This window comes from Schistocerca serialis, chromosome 2 (assembly GCF_023864345.2).
Source record: "Schistocerca serialis cubense isolate TAMUIC-IGC-003099 chromosome 2, iqSchSeri2.2, whole genome shotgun sequence".
In the NCBI taxonomy this organism is placed as follows: domain Eukaryota; kingdom Metazoa; phylum Arthropoda; class Insecta; order Orthoptera; family Acrididae; genus Schistocerca; species Schistocerca serialis.
In genome coordinates, this window is record NC_064639.1 from 319,211,580 (window position 1) to 319,231,767 (window position 20,188).

At 43.8% G+C, this 20,188-nt stretch overlaps 1 protein-coding gene across 4 annotated transcripts in view; it reads right to left on the reverse strand.

Moving 5' to 3' along the window:
- The window catches only part of LOC126457117 (matrix metalloproteinase-14), a 158,497-nt gene extending 146,516 nt beyond the window's left edge, over positions 1 to 11,981 (reverse strand). For all 4 annotated transcript variants that reach the window (XM_050093170.1, XM_050093171.1, XM_050093169.1 and 1 more), the window contains exon 1: positions 11,709 to 11,981. In XM_050093170.1, coding sequence (XP_049949127.1) covers positions 11,709 to 11,813 — 105 coding nt within the window. In that variant the 5' untranslated portion in view covers positions 11,814 to 11,981. The remainder of the gene's footprint in view (positions 1 to 11,708) is intronic.
- Between the last annotated feature and the right edge of the window lie 8,207 nt (positions 11,982 to 20,188).

The following is a 20,188-nucleotide window of genomic DNA, read 5'->3' on the forward strand; positions in this document are numbered from 1 at the left end:
TTGGGCTTAGCTTCCATTGTTAGATGGATCACCGTCCGGGTATGCCGAACGCTGTAGCCAAGCACCCTTGTGAGGCCAATGGAGGAGCTTCTTGGTTGAGAAGTAGCGGATCTGGTCACGAAAACTGACAATTGCCGGGAGACCGGTGTACCGACCACATGTCCCTCCATATCCGCATCCAGGGACGTCTGTAGGCAGAGGATGACACGGCGATCGGTCGGTACCGTTGGGCCTAACGAGGCATGTTGGACGGAGTTTAGCTTTACTCCCAAGAATATTGGTTGCGAGGGAAGACTTTAACCTGACTAAGCATTTATTTCATATACTGCAAGAGCGCTGCTAACGAAGCTCTGTACGCACTGATACCCATGTCATCACCATCATGATCGTCGTCATCGCTGTACGCCCTTGTAGAAAGCGTCGAAGCCTGGTGCGGACTCAGCTGTGAGCACCGTGCCGTGTCTCATTCATTGCCAGTCGCGCTGCGTCGTCGCTGGGACTCGGCCAACATCTTTTTCAAGGGGAACCTCCGTAATGAAGAAGACTTGGCAACGAAGGGACGGCGCCACTGCCAACTGCAGAGCGCCGGCTCTACTGACTCAACAGCCCGTGTCACGGTCCGCAGCCACTGCCTGCGTTCTCTAACACATATCAGATCTCGTATTGCGTTCGTTTTGCTCCTGTTGTGCTGATAGAGTGACGTTCCAAGAACTCCAGTCCGACGAAAATTGCAGTAAAATCTAGTTACATTTGGACGAAACATTCCTTTCGTGCGCGGGCTGGAAACTGACTCTCGGTGCAGAGGTGGACCAACGCGTTGTTACAAAACTGTTAAGCCTTTCGTGGCCATTTGTTGACAAACTGCCGGCCGGAGTGGCCGTGTGGTTCTAGGCGCTACAGTCTGGAACCGCGTGACCGCTACGGTCGCAGGTTAGAATCCTGCCTCGGGCATGGATGTGTGTGATGTCCTTAGGTTAGTTATGTTTAAGTAGTTCTAAGTTCTAGGGTACTGATGACCTCAGAAATTAAGTCCCATAGTGCCCAGAGCCATTTGAACAATTTTTTTGACAAACTGCCTGTTGTCTTCAGTTTCTGGTTGTTCGACCGTTGTTCGTCTGATGATTTTTCTGACGATTCGCCAGCGCAAGTGTCTGGCATTGTCAAAGTTTCAACCTCCAGCCACTTGTGCTGGCGAAACATCAGAAAAATCATCAGACGAGCGTCGATCGAACAACCCGAGACAGAAGACAACAGGCAGTTTTTCAACGCGTTATTGCCTTGCTGAATTTGTGAAGCTCTTTCTTTTGAATAAATCATCTAATTTTTCTGAAACTGTAATCATTGGTTGTCTGTACACGTACATCAAATTTACTGATTTCCGTCCCATTCGGATAATACCTTCGTGGTGCGTCTTTCTTTCTTTTTTTTTTAGTGAAAAATTAATGTGCCTTGTCCTGAGTACAGAAGACCCCATACTAGACGGGATTGCCGGCCGGTGTGGTCGAGCGGTTCTAGGCGCTTCAGTCCGGAACCGCGCAGCTGCTACGGTCGCTGGTTCGAATCCTGCCTTGGGCATGGATGTGTGTGATGTCCATAGGTTGGTTAGGTTTAAGTAGTTCTAAGTTCTAGGGCACAGATGACCTCAGATGTTAAGTCCCATAGTGCTCAGAGCCATTTGAATTTGAACTAGACGGGATTAAGATGAAGAAGAAGTCAGAAACATCACGTAACTACTAGCAAATTTCTGCAAGTCCAATTGCGTTTTGCCACTCGCTGCAGCAGGCAGCAGTTAAGCACAGTTGAGCGACGAATCCTACGTCCCGATTGTTCCACCGTTAATGTCGGAGCCAGCAGCAGATAAGCACCTATCTGACCCGATTAGATAGTAACGCCAGATACATTTCTCTCGATCTGGCTTCTGCCTCCAGCGGCCCACCTCGTCTCCGCTTCGGAAACGATTCCCTCCCAGGCGCGGCGGCACGGCAGCGGTGAGCGAGGTCTGTGTGGGATGTTTTCTCCCGCGCGGAGTTTGTCAACACCTGCCGATGCACGAGCAGAGCGCTGACAGCCGTGAAGGCTAAAACGGAAAGCAGTGGTCCGGCGGCAAAGAGAAAAGCCGGCGGCTGTAATCGCGGGGAAACGGTCGGCTGCAAAACGAAAGCCGGCCGGCGGATTTTGTAAAGAGGGCCGAGCTGCGAAGGTCGGCAAGGCGCTGGCGCTGTCCGACGGGGCGTGACGGCACCCTCCAACCTCCAGAGGGCGAGAAGGCCTTCGGTCTTCCAGCAAATCCGTTTTCTCGATTCGGCCAAAAGCGCAGAATCGTGCAAATCCGAGATCGAGTTACGACAAGAGGGGGAGGTTTTTAGAGAAACGTTACGTCGATACGGAGGTCATTAGACACGTCATCCTAGAACTCACTTGAAGTGATAAAGCAAAGTGTGTGTGTGTGTGTGTGCGAATCACATTCGCTCAACTGCGAATTCTTTTGTCATCAGCTCTATTGGGTATGGCTATACTACCCGCTGGTGACTTATGAAAATTTGTGCCGCACCGGGAGTCGAAGCAGGATTTCCCGTTTATCGCGAGCGGTTGCCTTACGATTTAGGCTATCCGAGCACCTGAACTTCCACATGTTCTGTTCTCTACATCCTCAAGTAGAAAACGTCACATATGGAAGTTAGGGTGGGTACGAAGAGCGTGCACGGATAGCCTAAAGCTAAGGCGACAGCTCGCAATAAGCGGGATATCCGACTTCGACTCCCGGTCAGGCACAAATTTTCATATGTTACCAATAGATACTCTAACCACACCCAATACAGACTATGCTACAATAATTCGCAACTCAGCGAATCTGTTTCGAAAAATATTTCGACAGCTGTAGGATCGTCAACCACAATACTGTATTATTTAGTTTAGTAGGCTGTTTAGATTTTTATGTCGGTAACGCCACGTAGCGCTCTGTATGAAAATCACTGGCTGTGCTGTGTGCAGTCTGTGGATGGTTGGCATTGTTGGAATATCCGCTATTGTAGTGTTGGGCAGTTGGATGTGAACAGCCCGTAGCGTTGTGCAGTTGGAGGTGAGCCGCCAGCGGTGGTGGATGTGGGGAGAGAGATGGCACAATTTTGAGAGCGGACAATCTGGACGTGTGTCCATCAGAAAGAGTAAATTTGTAATACTGGATATCATGAACTGATATATATATATGATGACTTTTGAACATTATTAAGGTAAATGCATTGTTAGTTCTCTATCAAAATCTTTCATTTGCTAACTGTGCCTATCAGTAGTTAGTGCCTTCAGTAGTTAGAATCTTTTAGGTGGCAGTATTGGCGCTCGCTGTATTGCAGTAGTTCGAGTAACGATGATTTTTGTGAGGTAAGTGATTCATGAAAGGTATAGGTTATTGTTAGTCAGGGCCATTCTTTTGTAGGGATTATTGAAAATCAGATTGCGTTGCGCTAAAAATATTGTATGTCAGTTTAGTGTTGATCAGAATAAGTAAAGAGAGAAATGTCTGAGTACTTTCAGTTCTGTTCAGCTGTTTGAAAATCAAATAACATAAGAGTTTTATCAGCACAAGTAATTCATAAATTTTTCTAAGGGGACGTTTCAACTGGTGCGGGTGGAAAGAGGCTTAAACCAAGCGTCCCGGTATTTAAGCACGGAGCCACGTCAGTTCGCGCCTGTTTTTTGCTAGTACTGTGTCTTGTTATGTAAGGTTTCTCCGCTGCAGACGGATGACGTCGATATCTTTCCACAATACTTCGGTTCGGCTGACAACTTGGCCAGACCAGTTTCTCTCCTGAACATCGCTGCCTCATTTTCAGTCGAAATAAGGCAGCAAGATGTCAGTGTCATCCTTAAACAGTTCCAAAACTCTATGGAATAGTCATTACAGCGGGAAAACGTCAAGTATTCCGTCTCACGGTAGTGTCTTGTTGGTCTGCCTCTGCACACAGGTACTCTGTGTTTCATACATTTTCTTGAGAATGGAATTCATAGAATTTCATCACGTCTTCTAGAGATATGATAAGCAGAGAATTATAGACTGAGTAACAGCGGATGTCTAATCATGCTATTCCGAAAATATTACTGCGTCCTCATGTTCTTAAACAGGTGAACTTTTCAGTCTCTGTTGCATTTGGATTTACGTTAACCAACCGGATGATGGCCACTTGCAAAGAATCGCCGAAACGTTGGTCTATGATACTTGAGGCGGAGAAGTTTTACTGAAGATGACAAGAGCCGCAGAAGCCTACACACATAGGTACGAATTGTAGTAGTAAACATAGCCTTTTACTTTTCTTCGGGCAGTTACCACACCCGTATAAAATTTATGAAATTACAACCTTTTCCACTTGTAATCATTATTTTCCACCATTGACTTGATTAAGTGCAAGCCACCAGCATACGGTGGGCATACATGAAACTTAGAAGTATTTCTCCGTCATATGCTGATGGCTTGACGGCTTTGTGGCTTCCTCTCATAAATGTCTACTAAGGCTATAAAATGTCAAATACTGGAAAATAAACAATGATTACAAGCCGAAAGTGTCGACAATTCAGAATTTTGAAGAAAACGTTTACACATTGTTATTAGTTCTATCAGGACACTATGTCGAAAATACTTTCCACAAGATAAATTAAAAGTTGTTAGGTGTTTCAAGTGTCCTGCCATATGTCCTGACGTCAGCCTGCTTAGCTGGGTAGTAACGTGCTTGCCTCCCATGCACTGGGCCCGGGTTCGATTCCTGGCGGGGTTGGGGATTTTCTGCGCTCGGAAACTGGGTGTTAAGTTGTCCTCGTCATCATTTCATCCTCATCACCGGCCGCATGTCGCCAAATGTGGCGTCGAATGAAATAAGACTTACACCTGGGGGCCGAACGTGACTGGGACATCCCGGCCAACAATGCCAAACGATCATTTCACTCATATGTCCTGACGAATGCCAGGTTATTTCTTCCAACATAACGGGTTATTCCATGCCTTATCTTTGACCAAGAAAGATAGCTCTTGAATGATTTACAAAATGGTTCAAATGGCTCTGAGCACTATGGGACTTAACATCTGAGGTGATCATTCCCCTAGAACTTAGAACTACTTAAACCTAACTAACCTAAGGACATCACACACATCCATGCCCGAGGCAGGATTCGAACCTGCGACCGTAGCGGTCGCGCGGTTGCAGACTGAAGCGCCTAGTACCGCTCGGCCACACTGGCAGACAGTGATTTACAGGACGAAGTAATGTCGACTCAAAAAGCTACACTGTGGATGTTGACGCTCTGGCAGAAAGACAGACGCAGATAGAAGATTGTGGCTTCGTAAAGCACGTGATTTGCCCAGATCCGAGTCCTAGTTACGATTCGCCAATACGCTTTACAGATGTGATTTGATATCTCTGGCAGACAAACCGTGTGTCAATACGGAGTCTTGCCTTAATCGGGCAACGTTGTTGTATTTCCCACTAAGTGCAAGAGGGGTACAGATCCGGCTGACAATTTTAATATAAATGTTTCAACACAGCCCAGACTGAGCAGTGGTGTGAAAGATTCATTACACACTTAATTTGCCACCATGATTTACACTCCTCTTTCTGTCGTCGACAGAGTTTCGTCTTGTGTTGGCCCGGAATTTTTCTTACCTGTTTGGACAGCGTTTTCTCTTTGGACGCCGAGAGTGTGGCTGTCACAATAGCGCAGCTGCAACCTGTGGCTTTATTTCTCTCTGAAAGGCCAGTTGCCCCACCACCAGAGTGAGGATACAGAGAGAGAGACAGAGAGAGTACAGTTCCTGCCCAGCCCGTACGCTGCAGATGTGAGGCGAGCCAGCAGCAAGCCAAGCCGCGCCAGCGCTGGCGCCGCGCCCGAACGCAATCCCACGTCACGCAGCAAAAAGACGCGTACATCACGCAGCGAGCCCGTCCAGCACGTGTTGCGCTCGCGGCCCTTCCCCAGCACCACTCTGAGGGACCTGCTGCACACCAGTCAGCGGCAGTCGAGGCGGCCTCAACTGGTATATTATCCGCTACACGCACAGTACAACTTCGCAGGGGATGATGGCACCGTAAGCAAGGGAGCGCAGCCTCGTTAATGGTCTGCTGCAGAGGGAAGAGAGGTGCAGCGTTAAGGAGCCTCGCCTCTTTCTCGACGGGCAAGCAGCACACTGAAATTAACATTTCCTTAACGGTACCTACGTCCTCCCCCGGTAGCTGAGTGGTGCCGACGCGGTAGCTCAGCGTGTTCGGTCAGAGGGTAATGTGCCCTCTGTAATAAAAAAACTGAGTTAATAGATCAACAACGATCTTAAATGGATGTCTTACGATGTCCGCCCCGAGCAGATTAAACGAACTAAAGCGAACAAAAAATGAAAATAAAAAAAAAGTGGTCAGCCCGACAGACTGTCAATCCTAAGGGCCCTGGTTCGATTCCCGGCTGCGTCGGAGATTTTCTCCGCTCAGGGACTGGGTGTTGTGTTGTCCTAATCAGCATCATTCATCCCCATCGACGCGCAAGTCGCCGAAGTGGCGTCAAATCGAAAGACTTGCACCAGGCGAGCGGTCTACCCGACGGGAGGTCCTCGTCACACGACATTATTATTATAACGCTACCTACTACAATACTACAATAGGGTGTTTCAGTTGCCCCTACCGACGCCATTTTATGCAGCCCGCGATGTTATAGCTGGCATTCATAAATCACGCGTGAGATTTTCATAGTCTGGCTCGCTATGCGCAAACTATTGGCCCCGCAGAAAGAAAATGAGCAAGTTCTTTTTGTAGGAAATTTAATGTAGGTCAATTTTGTACTTGGATACATTTTCGCTGGAGATGATGGTTTTCGAGTTATTCAAGAAAAGCGTACGAAAGTGACCCTCAAACGCACCTCCAGCTGACACTGAACTAGTCAGGATTTCTGGTATGTTGTTCGTGGCACTCCCTCCTATCACTGTACAAAAATTCCCTATTACACGAACTATTCCCGATATTCGACCTCCTTTCGTTTCTGTCGATTGGGCTATTATCCTGCCAGCATTCGACTACTTCGTTAACATTATTAAATCAACCGTGCTCTTGAATGTGATGAACGTAAAACGACTTTTGTGAACGTCTTGATAAAACTAATAACGTTGCCAGCTCGTCCAAACTTAAACCCTAAAAGCACAGTAGTTTCAGAGTCAGAAGGCTGGACGAATACAACGATGCAGTGGTGTTAAAACTGACAAAACTGTTACGTAAAATTTACACAAAAGTCAGTTTTACAAGTTCTAAGTTCCCGACTAAGCCAGTGGCGTAATAAGGCAACTCAATGAAAACCAAAAAATTAGAAGATGGGAAACATTTTAACAGTGGCAAGAGGGAGTGCCATGAACAACACATTAGAAATGCTGACAGGTGCGAGCCGAGTGTGGGAGTGGGGGGGTGTCTGAAGGTCACTTTCCTACGTTTTTCTTGAATAACTCGAAGACTACGGCCTCTAGTGAAAGCGTATCTCAGTACAATATTTCACTACTTTAAATTTCGTACAGGAAGATCCTGTTCAATTTTTTCTGTAGGACTAACAGTTCGCAAGGAGCGAGCGAGAGAATATGAAAAACCTTGCGCGTGGTTTATGAATGCGAGCTATAACATTGCGTGTTACATAAAAGACAGCGGTAGAGGAAGCTGAATGTTTCTGGGTTACAAGGTGTCGCTAGAGGAATGGTCAGTATTCATGGATGACAGGGACGATCATTCGAAGCTAAAAAATGTAGTAGACATTGAATCTAAACTCCATACCTTCAAGCTATGAGCACTTCTTCAGTAGAGGAAATGAAGAAGTGATCATAGCTCTGAAGGAATGCAATTAAATCCCATGTTTACTACGCTCTATTGCTTCGAATGTAAAGTGTGTGACTGTGTTCAACAGTATGAGTTTCGAAAATGAAAGTAATCCAATTCCACGAAACCTGTCACGCAATACAAACGCATATCGTAACCTTCTGATTTGCTACCACGTCATTTGATAAGATAAAGAAAATTCCATGTTCAAGTTGGTGCAGTGTGGATAAGCAATAATTCGTACGTCGCTCATGAACCGGCCTTCTGCTTATCTGTTGTAGATTGAAGATTAAGCACCAGCCTTCCATCTTGGAAGGACATTACCAGACTTGCGGTCTTGTTGAGCTGTCCTACTGAGAAGCGCTTTGACCAGTGATGTAACGGCGCCTGAGAAATCTGTTCCCAATGAGCAGAGAAGGCAGGCAGCTTCGCCAAGTGAGCTCTGACGCAGATTTATTGGGCGTCAATTGAGAACGCTCAACGGGCTGCCGGCGCTAGAGAGCATTCTCCAATATTGCTGCTAACGGACGCAACCTGAACACCTTTGCTAAAGGTTTTTCACGAAGTGTATCCAGTGAAATAGACGTCATCTTGTGAAGCAAAACCTATACACAGGGGCAGCTATCAGCAACCTCTAGTAAAATGTTAAAATTCAATGCATATTTGTATTGTTCATTAATAAAAAAGGTGAGAAGACAAGGATTTGCTTAAACAACAATATTTTTCGCGACGTCCCCGCATCTGACTACAGCGAAAGAAGTAAGGAAACTATTTTTTTAGAAGGAACAACAGTTAACACTGAAGTAGTAGCGTGTGACACGTGGGATTACACTAGCGCCTAGTTACCAATGGATCACGAAGATATCGGTCGCGTACTGTAGAAGTTCTGCCAGGATAAAGAAGCTTTTAGCGTGACGAAAAACAGTATCGCGCATTCATGTGTTTTTAAGCAAATAATTTGAAATTTATTCACATGAATTGTATTTCCTATTTGACGGGAGTGAAAAATGATGATAGTTTGTATTTTCGTATACACCGGTATACAGGAACATTTACTTCGAAATTTCGAGACGTAGTTCCCGGAAATAAAATACTATTCGAACCCGAAAGATGAAGAGAAATCGTATGAGCATCCTTCACCAATGGTCAAAAGTCTTTTTTCAGGAAAGTGAGAAATGAAAAAGCGATTCGGAAAAATCGTTATCGTATTAATAGCTGCTGACAAAGCACGGATTCGAGGTAATACTGAAAATCTAGAAACTGGTAGGCAGACGAAGTAAATCTTTTCAAGTCAAAACTTAAGCTTTGTTCAAAACATTAATAATTAAGTAGTATTTAATAATTTAAACACGTTATATGCATCCGGTATGTTTTTCTGACGCAAAAGGCTGTCGTCGGCAACTATACATCTTACCAATTCAATGCTATGTCTAGGAGATAGATAAATTTTATTCATTGTTTTCTTACGGATCATCGTCGCATCTTTTGAGACCTGCCATCATGGGTCCTCGTGAGCGGTTGCGAAACATACTGGTTTTTATTTTCTTGTATAAAATATTGTCCTTAAGACGTTTGTGCTCGAAGAAATTATTAATGAACAAATGAAATGCAACAATTGTCACTTCACTAGCGATGATCAGGTAACGCACCAGGTCATTAGAGACGGCACTTCACCTTTACGTAATGGAAGTTAAGGTAATCTGTTGCCATATTAAGTGAACGAAATTATTATTTGCGAACGTCTGATGTCATGAGCTTAACGTACACCTATATGACTAAGGAACATGCGCGTTTTGTGTTCTGTATTTTGGTACCGAGCGAAACAATGCGTTCGTTATGACAGTTATCTCAACTCAAGGAAGAAATTTGAGATTACGGTTTTCAGCCCTGCCTTTAATGATACAGATGTCGACGAGTGGTACCTTCCGTAAGTAATGACAATTAGTGTCAGAGACCGAGAAAATTCCGAGCGAGTTTTGCGCGGAAGTTCAAACTCCGTTTGCGAGTAGGAGGTGAGTCACGCTTTAGACCATTGAAGCCGGAACGATCTCCGTGCGCTGACAAACGGAAGCGTGTGTTCCGGCTCGCGTTGCGTGTGTCGGGCTGTGCGTCATCGTTGCGGCTTGCGACACGTCGTGAGCGCCGGCGGCAGCTGCGAAAAGGCAGACCGGCTGTCATCTCACCGCGGCTAAGGACCGCTCGTTCATGACTGGCTCCCAGCCCCGACATGTCCTTGCCACATTGTATGCAGATATCGCGCCATCGGCGGTGCCCAAAAGTGGGCGGGTACCTGCTACCCTCAGTCTGTTAGCAACTTTGCTATTGGACGGCATACCAAAACTCATATGACAGATGCATACACAAGTAATCATTAAATGTATCCTGATTTTCTTATACTCGTTAGCAATCGAGGGTCATGTAATAGAAAAGTGAAATTCTTTGCACGTTTCCTTCGTTCTCAGTCTTGCAAAATGTACCTCGGGGGCCGAATCAGCGGTCAGTGTTCATAAAAGAAAGTCGTACGTCCAACAAAATGTTGTTAATGACTACTTAGTGCAGTTTAACTACTTTAGTCTTACATCAGATTAACGCCCTGTACAACAATACCATTCTTCTAAAAAGTCAGACCATCTGACGCTATTCCATGAGAGTAAGATACCTAATTCAGTTCTCATTTTAATTTCTACTCAAAACAATAACTAAAAAACTTATATAATTAGAAATTTTTCAAAGCTTTTCATGTTCAGCAGGTTTCAAAACAACTATTTAAAGCGCGCGATGGTGAAAACTTTTTATATTAACAAATGCGTATATGACGCATTCGTGCGTATCTATCACTCAACAATGTTCAGCCTGTCGTGCGAAATACCTCCAAATGATAGTGAAAATACACCTATAAGAGATATTACTATTATTTGTACCGGCCTGAGTGTCTAATTATCCGTTACTGTCAACGGATTTAGAGATATTCTGCCAAGAAAAAAAGACAGTTTTCATTTTTTCCAGTAAAGGTTCCGATGTATTTCTCCAATCACTGTACGCTGTTGCCAAGTCAAGAACTGTATGTCCTACCAAAAAGAACATGAAAAAATGTCCGAAATATTTCCAGAGTCTTCTCCGCCGTGACGAAAATTTTACTAACGTGTAGAGCATAAGCAGATAAAACACATATTGAGATGCTCAATCCCTTTTCTTTTACGTTTTTACTGCTGCGGGACCGACATACTGTTTGTCTTCGAACAAGAATCTGTAAAACTAATGATTTATGGATGTTTCGAGGGATTCTTTCAGCAGGCTACGGTAGTAATTAGCGGTAACAGAGAGTGCAGAATTGTAAGAGCAAGTTAAAAACATACTTATAAACGGAAAGCACAAAACAGTGGGTGGTCTACAACATATACTGTAGGAAATTCATATTTTTATACTTTTTTTTTGCAAATATTAAGTTTTTGTATCAAGAAGATGAAACAAACATGTAAAATTTACGTGTCCCTATACTTCTTTTAAAAGTAAGTGTTTCGAAAAAAGTAAGCAATAGTGGTTAGCTAGTTTCATAATCTCTGTAGGAAATGTGCTGTATAACGGAAGGTTGCCGACTGATTTTGTTAAAGTTTACCCAAGACAGCTCAGATAAAATTAAAGCATCTCGTAACAAGTAGAGTTTTTATGGAAGAAACTGCAATGCGTTACAAGCGCTGAAATGGAAATATCCTAAACGTGCGTAAGAACTACGCCTGCACCCTTCCCTTGTAAACTGTTTGTTTCGTGTTCAAAGTGCTACTTCACGAGTAGCGCGAAAATAAGAAGTATGGCAGCCTGTGAGTGCGGCGGAGAGAAGTTTCGTAGTGCCCTGCATACGGATACCGCAGCTGCTGGCGTACTCACCATTGCGTTTGTGTCCGAGATGTCTCCTCCCACGGGGAAGGCGTGTCCCGCTCCGCAGAGGAGGGCGCACGCCAGCACAGAGATCGCTGCCGCTGCGGTCGACATGCTGGTTGCCGCACCACTCGTGTGTCTGTGTGTCCTGTCCTGGTCACTCGAGACGCGTCGTCCACGGCAATCTCGCCTAGCTCTTGTACCACTACCAAGCTACCGTGGACCAGCTGCCTGACAGTTCCCAGACCCTACCTGCCGACTGTCCGCGGCGCGAACCCAACAGTGGTGTGACGGCGCGCGCGCCCGCGCGTTTTATTGCGGGCATAAGTCCCGCTTCCCAGAACGGCGCGCGGGTGGGGGCGAGTGGCCGCCAATCACGCGACTGCCGAGCGTGCTGCCGCCTGGCGACCGCCGCCGCAACTCCGTCCTCGAACTTGGCTCCGTAGCTTCCGAATGCATTCGTTGAACACATCTGGACACTCGTGGACTGCATCTTCAGGCCTTACGACGCCCTTCAGCTTCCCGGTTCTCTCAAAATCTCACGTCACACGACATTTGGTTACGTTTGTCCTTTTTTTATATATTTTAGTAACATATTTGTCAATCGCAAATCATCCTAAGCATAACCGAGTTCTTCGCACATAATCCTCTTGGCTTAGAGCAGGGTCGTCCAACCCGCTGGTCGCACGTGCCCGAAAACATGTACCAAAGCGGCTACTATCGTACGACCATAAAAAAAAGTAATTCCATAAAATTCCTTCTATGTGTAGTTACGATAAATTGAATTTTTTCCATCTGGAACTCCCTCCACACGTTGCTATTCTCTCGTTGGGCCATCCCGGATTTTTTCCCCCTCTTAGCAGCTATTGTTAGCTGTGTTAAGTATGTTGTTTGTGACCGAAAAATACTTGTCTTCTTCCAGTGTGGCCCAGGTAGGCTAAAAGGTTGAGCACCCTTGTTGTAGACGGTTTGAGTCAGGTGCGCATCCATGGTTCAGTTCTAGGGCGAAACAGAATTTATTTCTGTGTCGCCCTCTCCACCGCCCCAAACATAACTTGAGGTGCCACATAAAGTACGACTTCAGTATTAATAACAATAAAATTATGCAATAATATTTTAATATAAATAATTTACTCGCATAAAACAAATAAAATAAGTTAACAGTACATTGTTTAGCATAACATCCGAGAAACTCCAGTTCAGGCAGAAACATAACATCTGAAAATCTGAAAAGTGCATGTGTCAGACAATTACGTCAAGAATGAAAGCAGCGAACTCTCAGTACTTTGATAACATCATAATTTACACAGCAAAGACTCGAAGTGTGCATTCGCAGCCATCGTTATTTCACTGACAGTGAAATTGGTCTCCAAGTCATAACTACACGAGCGTGTAACAGAGAAATACTTTTTCTTTCAGTTATTTCCCATTACGCATGGAAAATAATTTTTTAAGGGTCTTTCCTCTTGTGAATTGTCTTACTCAAATTTATATGGTTTCCTGGCTCTACATCTGCAGGACTACTCTACAACTCACACGTACGTACGTGGCAGAGGGTTCTTCGAGTCACTTGCAGACTATCTATCTATCGTTCCACTCTCTAACTGCTCGTGGGAAAAAATGAACACCTAAATCTTTCCGTACGAGCTCTGATCATACACATTATTTCTAAAAGAAGTCAGCATCCCTTTTTCCCAACTCACACTAATCGCACAGGGAATAATGAGGTATCGTTAGAAGGTATTTTAACCGACTTCTGACATTGTAGACCGATTTGTGCTAAAATCACTTGTGGAAAATTTTAACGTAGAAGAGACTTGACTATGATAGGCAAATGGGCGTCATGGACGCCCAGCTTCATACCTATATTTTAAAAAACTAACTTATTAATCATGAATAATAGACTCCCTTTTCATGTTATCTTGTAACAAATACTACTTTATTTGTTTTAAAGTATTTATTGACTGCATAATTTGTTTACAACATTAATCACTGCGGTAGTCCATTACCTCTGCATGTCGTACAAGGTGATGTTTCTAAGCGAATATACTTTCCGAAACAACAAACATATGGTAACGTGTTTACATAAAGTACAGTGTACAATTAAAATCTCAAAACACAGTTAGAGGTTTTAGCGCCCTTAGTGATGCACCGGGAAAGAAGCGAACTGTACGTTCTAACCTATACATTTCGCATTTGTTTACTTCTTTGTATTTTGTATTCGTATTTCTCACTAAACTTCTCTTCAGCAGCAAGTAAATGTAAATGTTACAGTCGAAAGATAGAAATTACAAGCAATAAAGCACGAAAATATACATATAAAGACGTATAATAAATTCATGGTTATTACTTTACGTTATTCGCTTCATTTCTAAAGATTTTTTCTCTTCATTCCCACAAGTCCCCCTATCCAACATCTATAATTATTCCAAATACTGTCATTATTTAAAACTATAAAAGTGCGAAAGTTTCGCACGGGTCCTCTTGTTTCTCATATTTTATTACGATGATCATTTTTCCCTATGTAGGTTGGCGACAGTAATATATTTTCGGATTTATAGTAGAAAGCTCGTGATTGAAATTTCTTGACAAGATCTCGCCGCAAAAGAAAAACACCTCTGGTGTAAGAATTGCCACCCCAATTCGCGTTCGTATCCGTAACACTCGCTCCTCTATTTCGCGATAATACGAAACGAGCTGCCCTTCTTTGAACTTTTTCGATGTCTTTCGCCAATGCTATCTGGTAAGCATGCCATACCACACAGCAATACTCTAACAGAGGACGAACAAGCATAGTGCAGACAGTCTCTTTAGTAGACGTGTTAATTTTCTGAGCGTTCTGCCAATAAAACGCAGGCTTTGGTTTGCTTTCTGGATTCACTAACCGTGTCGGATTTGTTGATGGTACCAGGTACAGTCAGCCAGTGAATGTGTGCCCTTACCTGGCCGATTTTTTCCCCCCACAATTTATTGGCTTTCAGGAGGTACCCGTTCAGCCACCTCAATAGGGGGATTTCAGTTCTGACGATACAAACGTCAGGACAACACTGTGTACACTCCCCAAGCGGAGAAAACCACCGAGCCGGTCGGCAGTGGAATCCAAGAGCCCTTTCGCACGCAGGTACCGAGACGTATGGCTGAAATGTTAGCTGTCACACCTCTAGCATATCCTATAGCACGCCTCCCGCAAGCAGATGAAATGTGTCATATGTTAAATAAAGCTAGTAACTTCTAGAATTCCTTGCCATTTTCAAAACGCTTAATCTTGACGTTACTTTATTCAAACACAGTTCAGGCGGCAGTTCAGGACTTATGACGCCATTGCCAATGAGATGCGTGAAAGACTACTGCATCGTGTATGTCGATTTATTACGCCTTTGCTGCTGAGTCTATTCGCAATATATCTATTCGCAATATATTTCCAGTACCCACTTATGCCGCTGAACGTACCTACACAAATAAATCATTGCTTGACACATAGTTCAAGAGATACGACATCATAAACGCTGAAACGCGTGAAAAATTACCGCATCATGCATTTATTCTTTACTACTAAGACAATCGTACAGTCGAGTCAAATTAAGGAAATTCCAAACACCTGGTAGCGCTTTTGACAGCTTCCATCTGCGAAGCGCAAATGGTTGTAGGCGAAATCAGTAGCCGTCTATAGATCTATGAAGAGGCGTTCCCATAGAGACGTTTACGAAACCGCGTTGCAGACACGTGAAGCAGCTGGCGCCAGAATACTGGCCGGGATCACGTTACCTAATGGGGTTACTGTACTTATACATCTGTACGTTAGTTCGAATCCTGCCTCGGGCATGGGTGTGTGTGATGTCCTTAGGTTAGTTAGGTTTCAGTAGTTCTAAGTTCTAGGGGACTGATGACCTCAGATGTTAAGTCCCATAGTGCTCAGAGCCATTTGAACCATTTTGAACCATCTGTACGTTATGCACATTTCTTTGTACGACTGTTTCGTAATTTCAAATGTGTTCTCACGAATACATGGGAATGAAATATTTTCGATATTCACTACAAACAGAGCTCACTTTTCGTTTTCTTTTCTGATAGGAAATTGGCAAAGTGAATACCCGGGAAATGTCGCATTTGTCAGACAGTTTCTTGTAAATCAAAACATTTCTGTGCACAACTCTACTGAACTAGTTAACACACTCTTCAAATATATCCACAAAAAGAAATGTAGCAGGGTTTGGGTTAGGTATCGAGGTGGTCTCGGCAATGGAACAATATTTTCTACACTTTATAGCGACGCTGGGAGCTTAGAAGCTGTTTCTCATCTGGGTTAAATATATCACCATGGTTTCACGCCAAGGTTTGCATATCATTCCAACATTATCGGCCCAAAAGCAGTTCTTGGGAGAGCGTATAGGTGGAAAGAGTACAATGAGAGTCAGTGCGATTTGTAGGAACAGACGTGATAGAAGAAGAAATGAATGTCTGTTTGGAAGACAAAGGGGATCCAGCATTAGACCCAGAGTTGCTCCGAGCTTTGGAAGATACAACAAGAAGATTTCATAGACGACATTTCTTCAGAATTTCTGAAAGCATTGGCGGAAGTAACCATCAAACAACTGTTCAAGCCAGAGACTGGAAATATACATCTGACTTCAGGAAGATTATAAATCATTCAACCACTGTCGAAGATAGAAAGGGAGATAAATGTGAGAACGATCGCACAATAAACTTAAGTGCTGCATTTAAGTTCCTGATCAAAAAAAATATGCAGAAGAGTATAAATGTAAACAAAGGATCCCTTTCATGACGGTGACTTTGACTGTAGAAAACGTGAAGAAATCAGGAAGGCAGTAGTGGAAGATTTAAGAATACTCAAGACACCTTCATAGGATTTGTCGAGATAGCTAACCATTCGACACAGTAATATGTTGGAAGGTGAGTAACATACAACTTATACAAGAAATAAGATATAGCAGTAAGAATGACAGACTAAAAAGGATGTAGCGCAGTGCTGCAGTTTTTGTGACCTGCTATTCAAATTATATACCGAAGAAACACAATGAAAATAAAACAACTGTTCAAAAGTGGGCTAAAATTAAGAGGGTAAGAATATGTGAGAACGTTAATTTTGTTGACCTCAGTAAAAGAGAGCTACAATTGTAGGACCTTTTCAATAGGATGAACAATTGAGTACAGGATACATACTTACAATAAAGTAAAGAATGACGAAGGTGTTGAGTAGATGAGAAAATTAGACCAATGGTCAACTTTTCATCAAAATTGTGGGCCATGTAGTACAGGGAAGTGAAATAATTCTCCTCTGCGAATAATTGATGAGAAAATAGGCCCATTTGGAAAACACTAACCAGAAAAAGGATTAGGCTGATTAAAAATGTGTTGCTAGGGAAGCTGTCGAGGGGAAAAAATAGAGGAAGACAGAAACTGGAACATATCCAACAAACAGTACAGGACGCAGGTTACGAGTGCTGCTCTGAGGTGACGTTGGTGGCGCAGGAGAGTGCATCAGATCAGTAAGACGACTGAACGAAAAAAGATGTTTCACACGGATTAGTTGGTTCAAATGGCTCTGAGCACTATGGGATTTAACATCTATGGTCATCAGTCCCCTAGAACCTAGAACTACTTAAACCTAACTAACCTAAGGACATCATAAACATCCATGCCCGAGGCAGGATTCGAACCTGCGACCGTAGCAGGCGCGCGGTTCCGGACTGAGCGCCTAGAACCGCGAGACCACCGCGGCCGGCCACACGGATTAGTTCCCAAAATCTAATGATACGCCCTTTGTTTGTTATATTCTTCCTGAACCACTGTTCTGCAGTAACGCCATGTGTGAAGACATCTGGTCCGAAACTCTGTAAAGAAAAGAATACTAGTCTACGGTATCAGGTAGGATGTGAGCACTTTCTGGTACCCAGTGTCCGAGCACAAAGTTATGCCTCAAATGATGAGTCGAATGCCGTATTACTACGTTGTTCCGCTTGACGTCAGTGACTGACTGTGATGAATGAATTCTATCGCAGATACACCTATTCCTGCGGGCCCTTAACTTTGCGCTACGTACTCCCACGAAGTTTCGTCACCAAACTACATTATGTTTCGAAATTTAATGACAACCACAAGAAATAAAATTAGGGTTTATATGCAACCTTTACCACGGTCATCATGAGATCGCCTTGTTTGTAACATAGGATAAATTTACAATCTGAGAAAGCTGTCTCCAAGCCACATTCGCTGTCACTTTGATCGAAATCGTATAGCACGATGCCACCACCTGTTGTCTCAACACTGAAAAATTTTAAGCGAGTCCTTCACGTTTCTCTTACGCTGCTGGAATACAAACTGAAGTACAGGCGCTTTCCCCTATACGGTTCACTGAAAAAAAAATATCATACAGTACTCGGAACAGTTAGGTGCCCTAGGATACGATTACACGCTTTGGCACAGTGTACATCTAACAGTGTTACCACCTGAGGCGTCGAAATTTGTGCAGAATATGTACTTCAAGACGAGAGCGTATCTACTCCGATGGCAACTGTACCACAGCTCTGAGTCAACTGGAGTACTTGACTGACGCTCTTTCATCTAATTTTTTGCCTACTGGAAATTCCATGACACTGTATGGCGCCCTCAGCGACGCGTTTCTTAATCCACAGCAGCCGGCTATAGAAGACGCCGTGTTTTCCCCGCTGATGTCGAGTCCTTCTCGCTTATCTCGAATCAGAGTTCCAGCAGCAACCGAAGGAAGTGCCGCTACCAGGCGAGTGGATGGCTAGGACAATGAATGTACAGAAGCCTTTCTCTATGTGAGACTCATTTTCATACACAACGGTAGATAGTAATTCAGAGCCACGCAGGACAGTTTACACGATAAACCGCGTCTTCAACATGACCCACGTGCGTTCAGGCGTTTCTAACATCGTGATACCTAAGTAATGACGGTACGCTAGAAAACGCTACAATCAATCGGTATATTTTTAATTTTACAACCTACGCAAGGCATTCAAGCTGCTATCACTTTCTCGCGTTTGTCTCCGATCTGCCAATGCTTTGACACTCGTACGTCCGCGTCACGTGAATGAATTCAGTGGCTACCTGTCCTGTGTGGTGGTACGTTTCTGTTGACATAGATTAGCGTGGGATGAAAGGAACGATATAACCTGTTGCTAGCTCTAAACGTATTCTTTACTAATCAGCATCAAGAGGGCCGTCATAGTATTCGTATTATATGCACAGGTAATAGCATAATACACACTCACTCGACAACGCAGTGAAATTCGATGCTATACAGTAGTGGATAATCTGATAATGAGAAACTGAACATTATCAACTCTTCTCTGCTTGTTGTCTGTGGCCATACAGTGGAAATATCTCACACCGCCAGTGTTGAAACTATCAACATCTCATTAAGTTCTGTGCAAGCGGGTAAATACGAGGGTTCGAACTTCAATAGTGGCGACTATTTATTTACAGCTATTACAAAATAGATGCGTGTTTCAAAGCTTTACTGACCTTCAAAGTAGTTACCAGCATTGCGTAAAACCCGTCGCCAGCGATGTGGGAGTCGTAGGATACCCTTAGCAGCGACAGTTGTGTTGACAGTTCGAGTGGCGCTATTGCCCGACGAATCGGTAGCAGTTCTGAAGCGAATGCAGTGAAGTGTTTCCTTCAATTTAGAAATCGAGTAGAACTCACGAGGGCTTAAGTCAGAGGAGTGCAGTAGGTGGTACAGCACTTAGCAGCCCCGTCAGTCAAACAAATCACGTTTGAGGTGATTGAGCATTGTCCTGCAAAATGATGGTCAGGTCCTGCAGAAAGTGTTATCACTTCTGTCTAAGCTGGTCGTAGGTTGTGTTCCTAAAATGAACAGCATAGTGACAGAAGTGATGACACTTTCTGCAGGACTTGACCGTCATTTTGCTGGACAACGCTCGAGGACGTACAGTGCAAGCGTTACTGATTTGTTTGACTGACGGGGCTGCCAAGTGCTGTACCCCCTACCGCACTTCCCTGACTTAAGCGCTCTTAAGTTCAACTCAGTTTCTAGACTGAAGGAAAAACTTCACGGCATTCGCTTCAAATTCGCTACAAATTCGTCGGGCAATAGACCGCGCCGCTCGAACTGTCAACACAACTGGCACTGCTAAGAGTATCCTACGACTTCCACATCGCTGTCAACGGGTTATACACAATGCTGGTGACTACTTTGAAGGTCAGTAAAACTTTGAAACACGTATCTATTTTGTACGAGCTGTAAATAAATAGTTGCCACTATTAAAGTTCCAATCCTCGTATTTTAAGAAAGCCATATTCACCGACAAAAGTAGCAGCTTGTATAATATATATTTTTTCAATTCTGTATCAGTTTTGATCGCCCACATCATCTTCAGATACCACAAAATGTGAATCCAGTATGTTTAAGATTTATAGCATTACTTCATCAATAATGAAATAGAATTTATATGGTTTTATAATAGGCTTTCACGTTGATA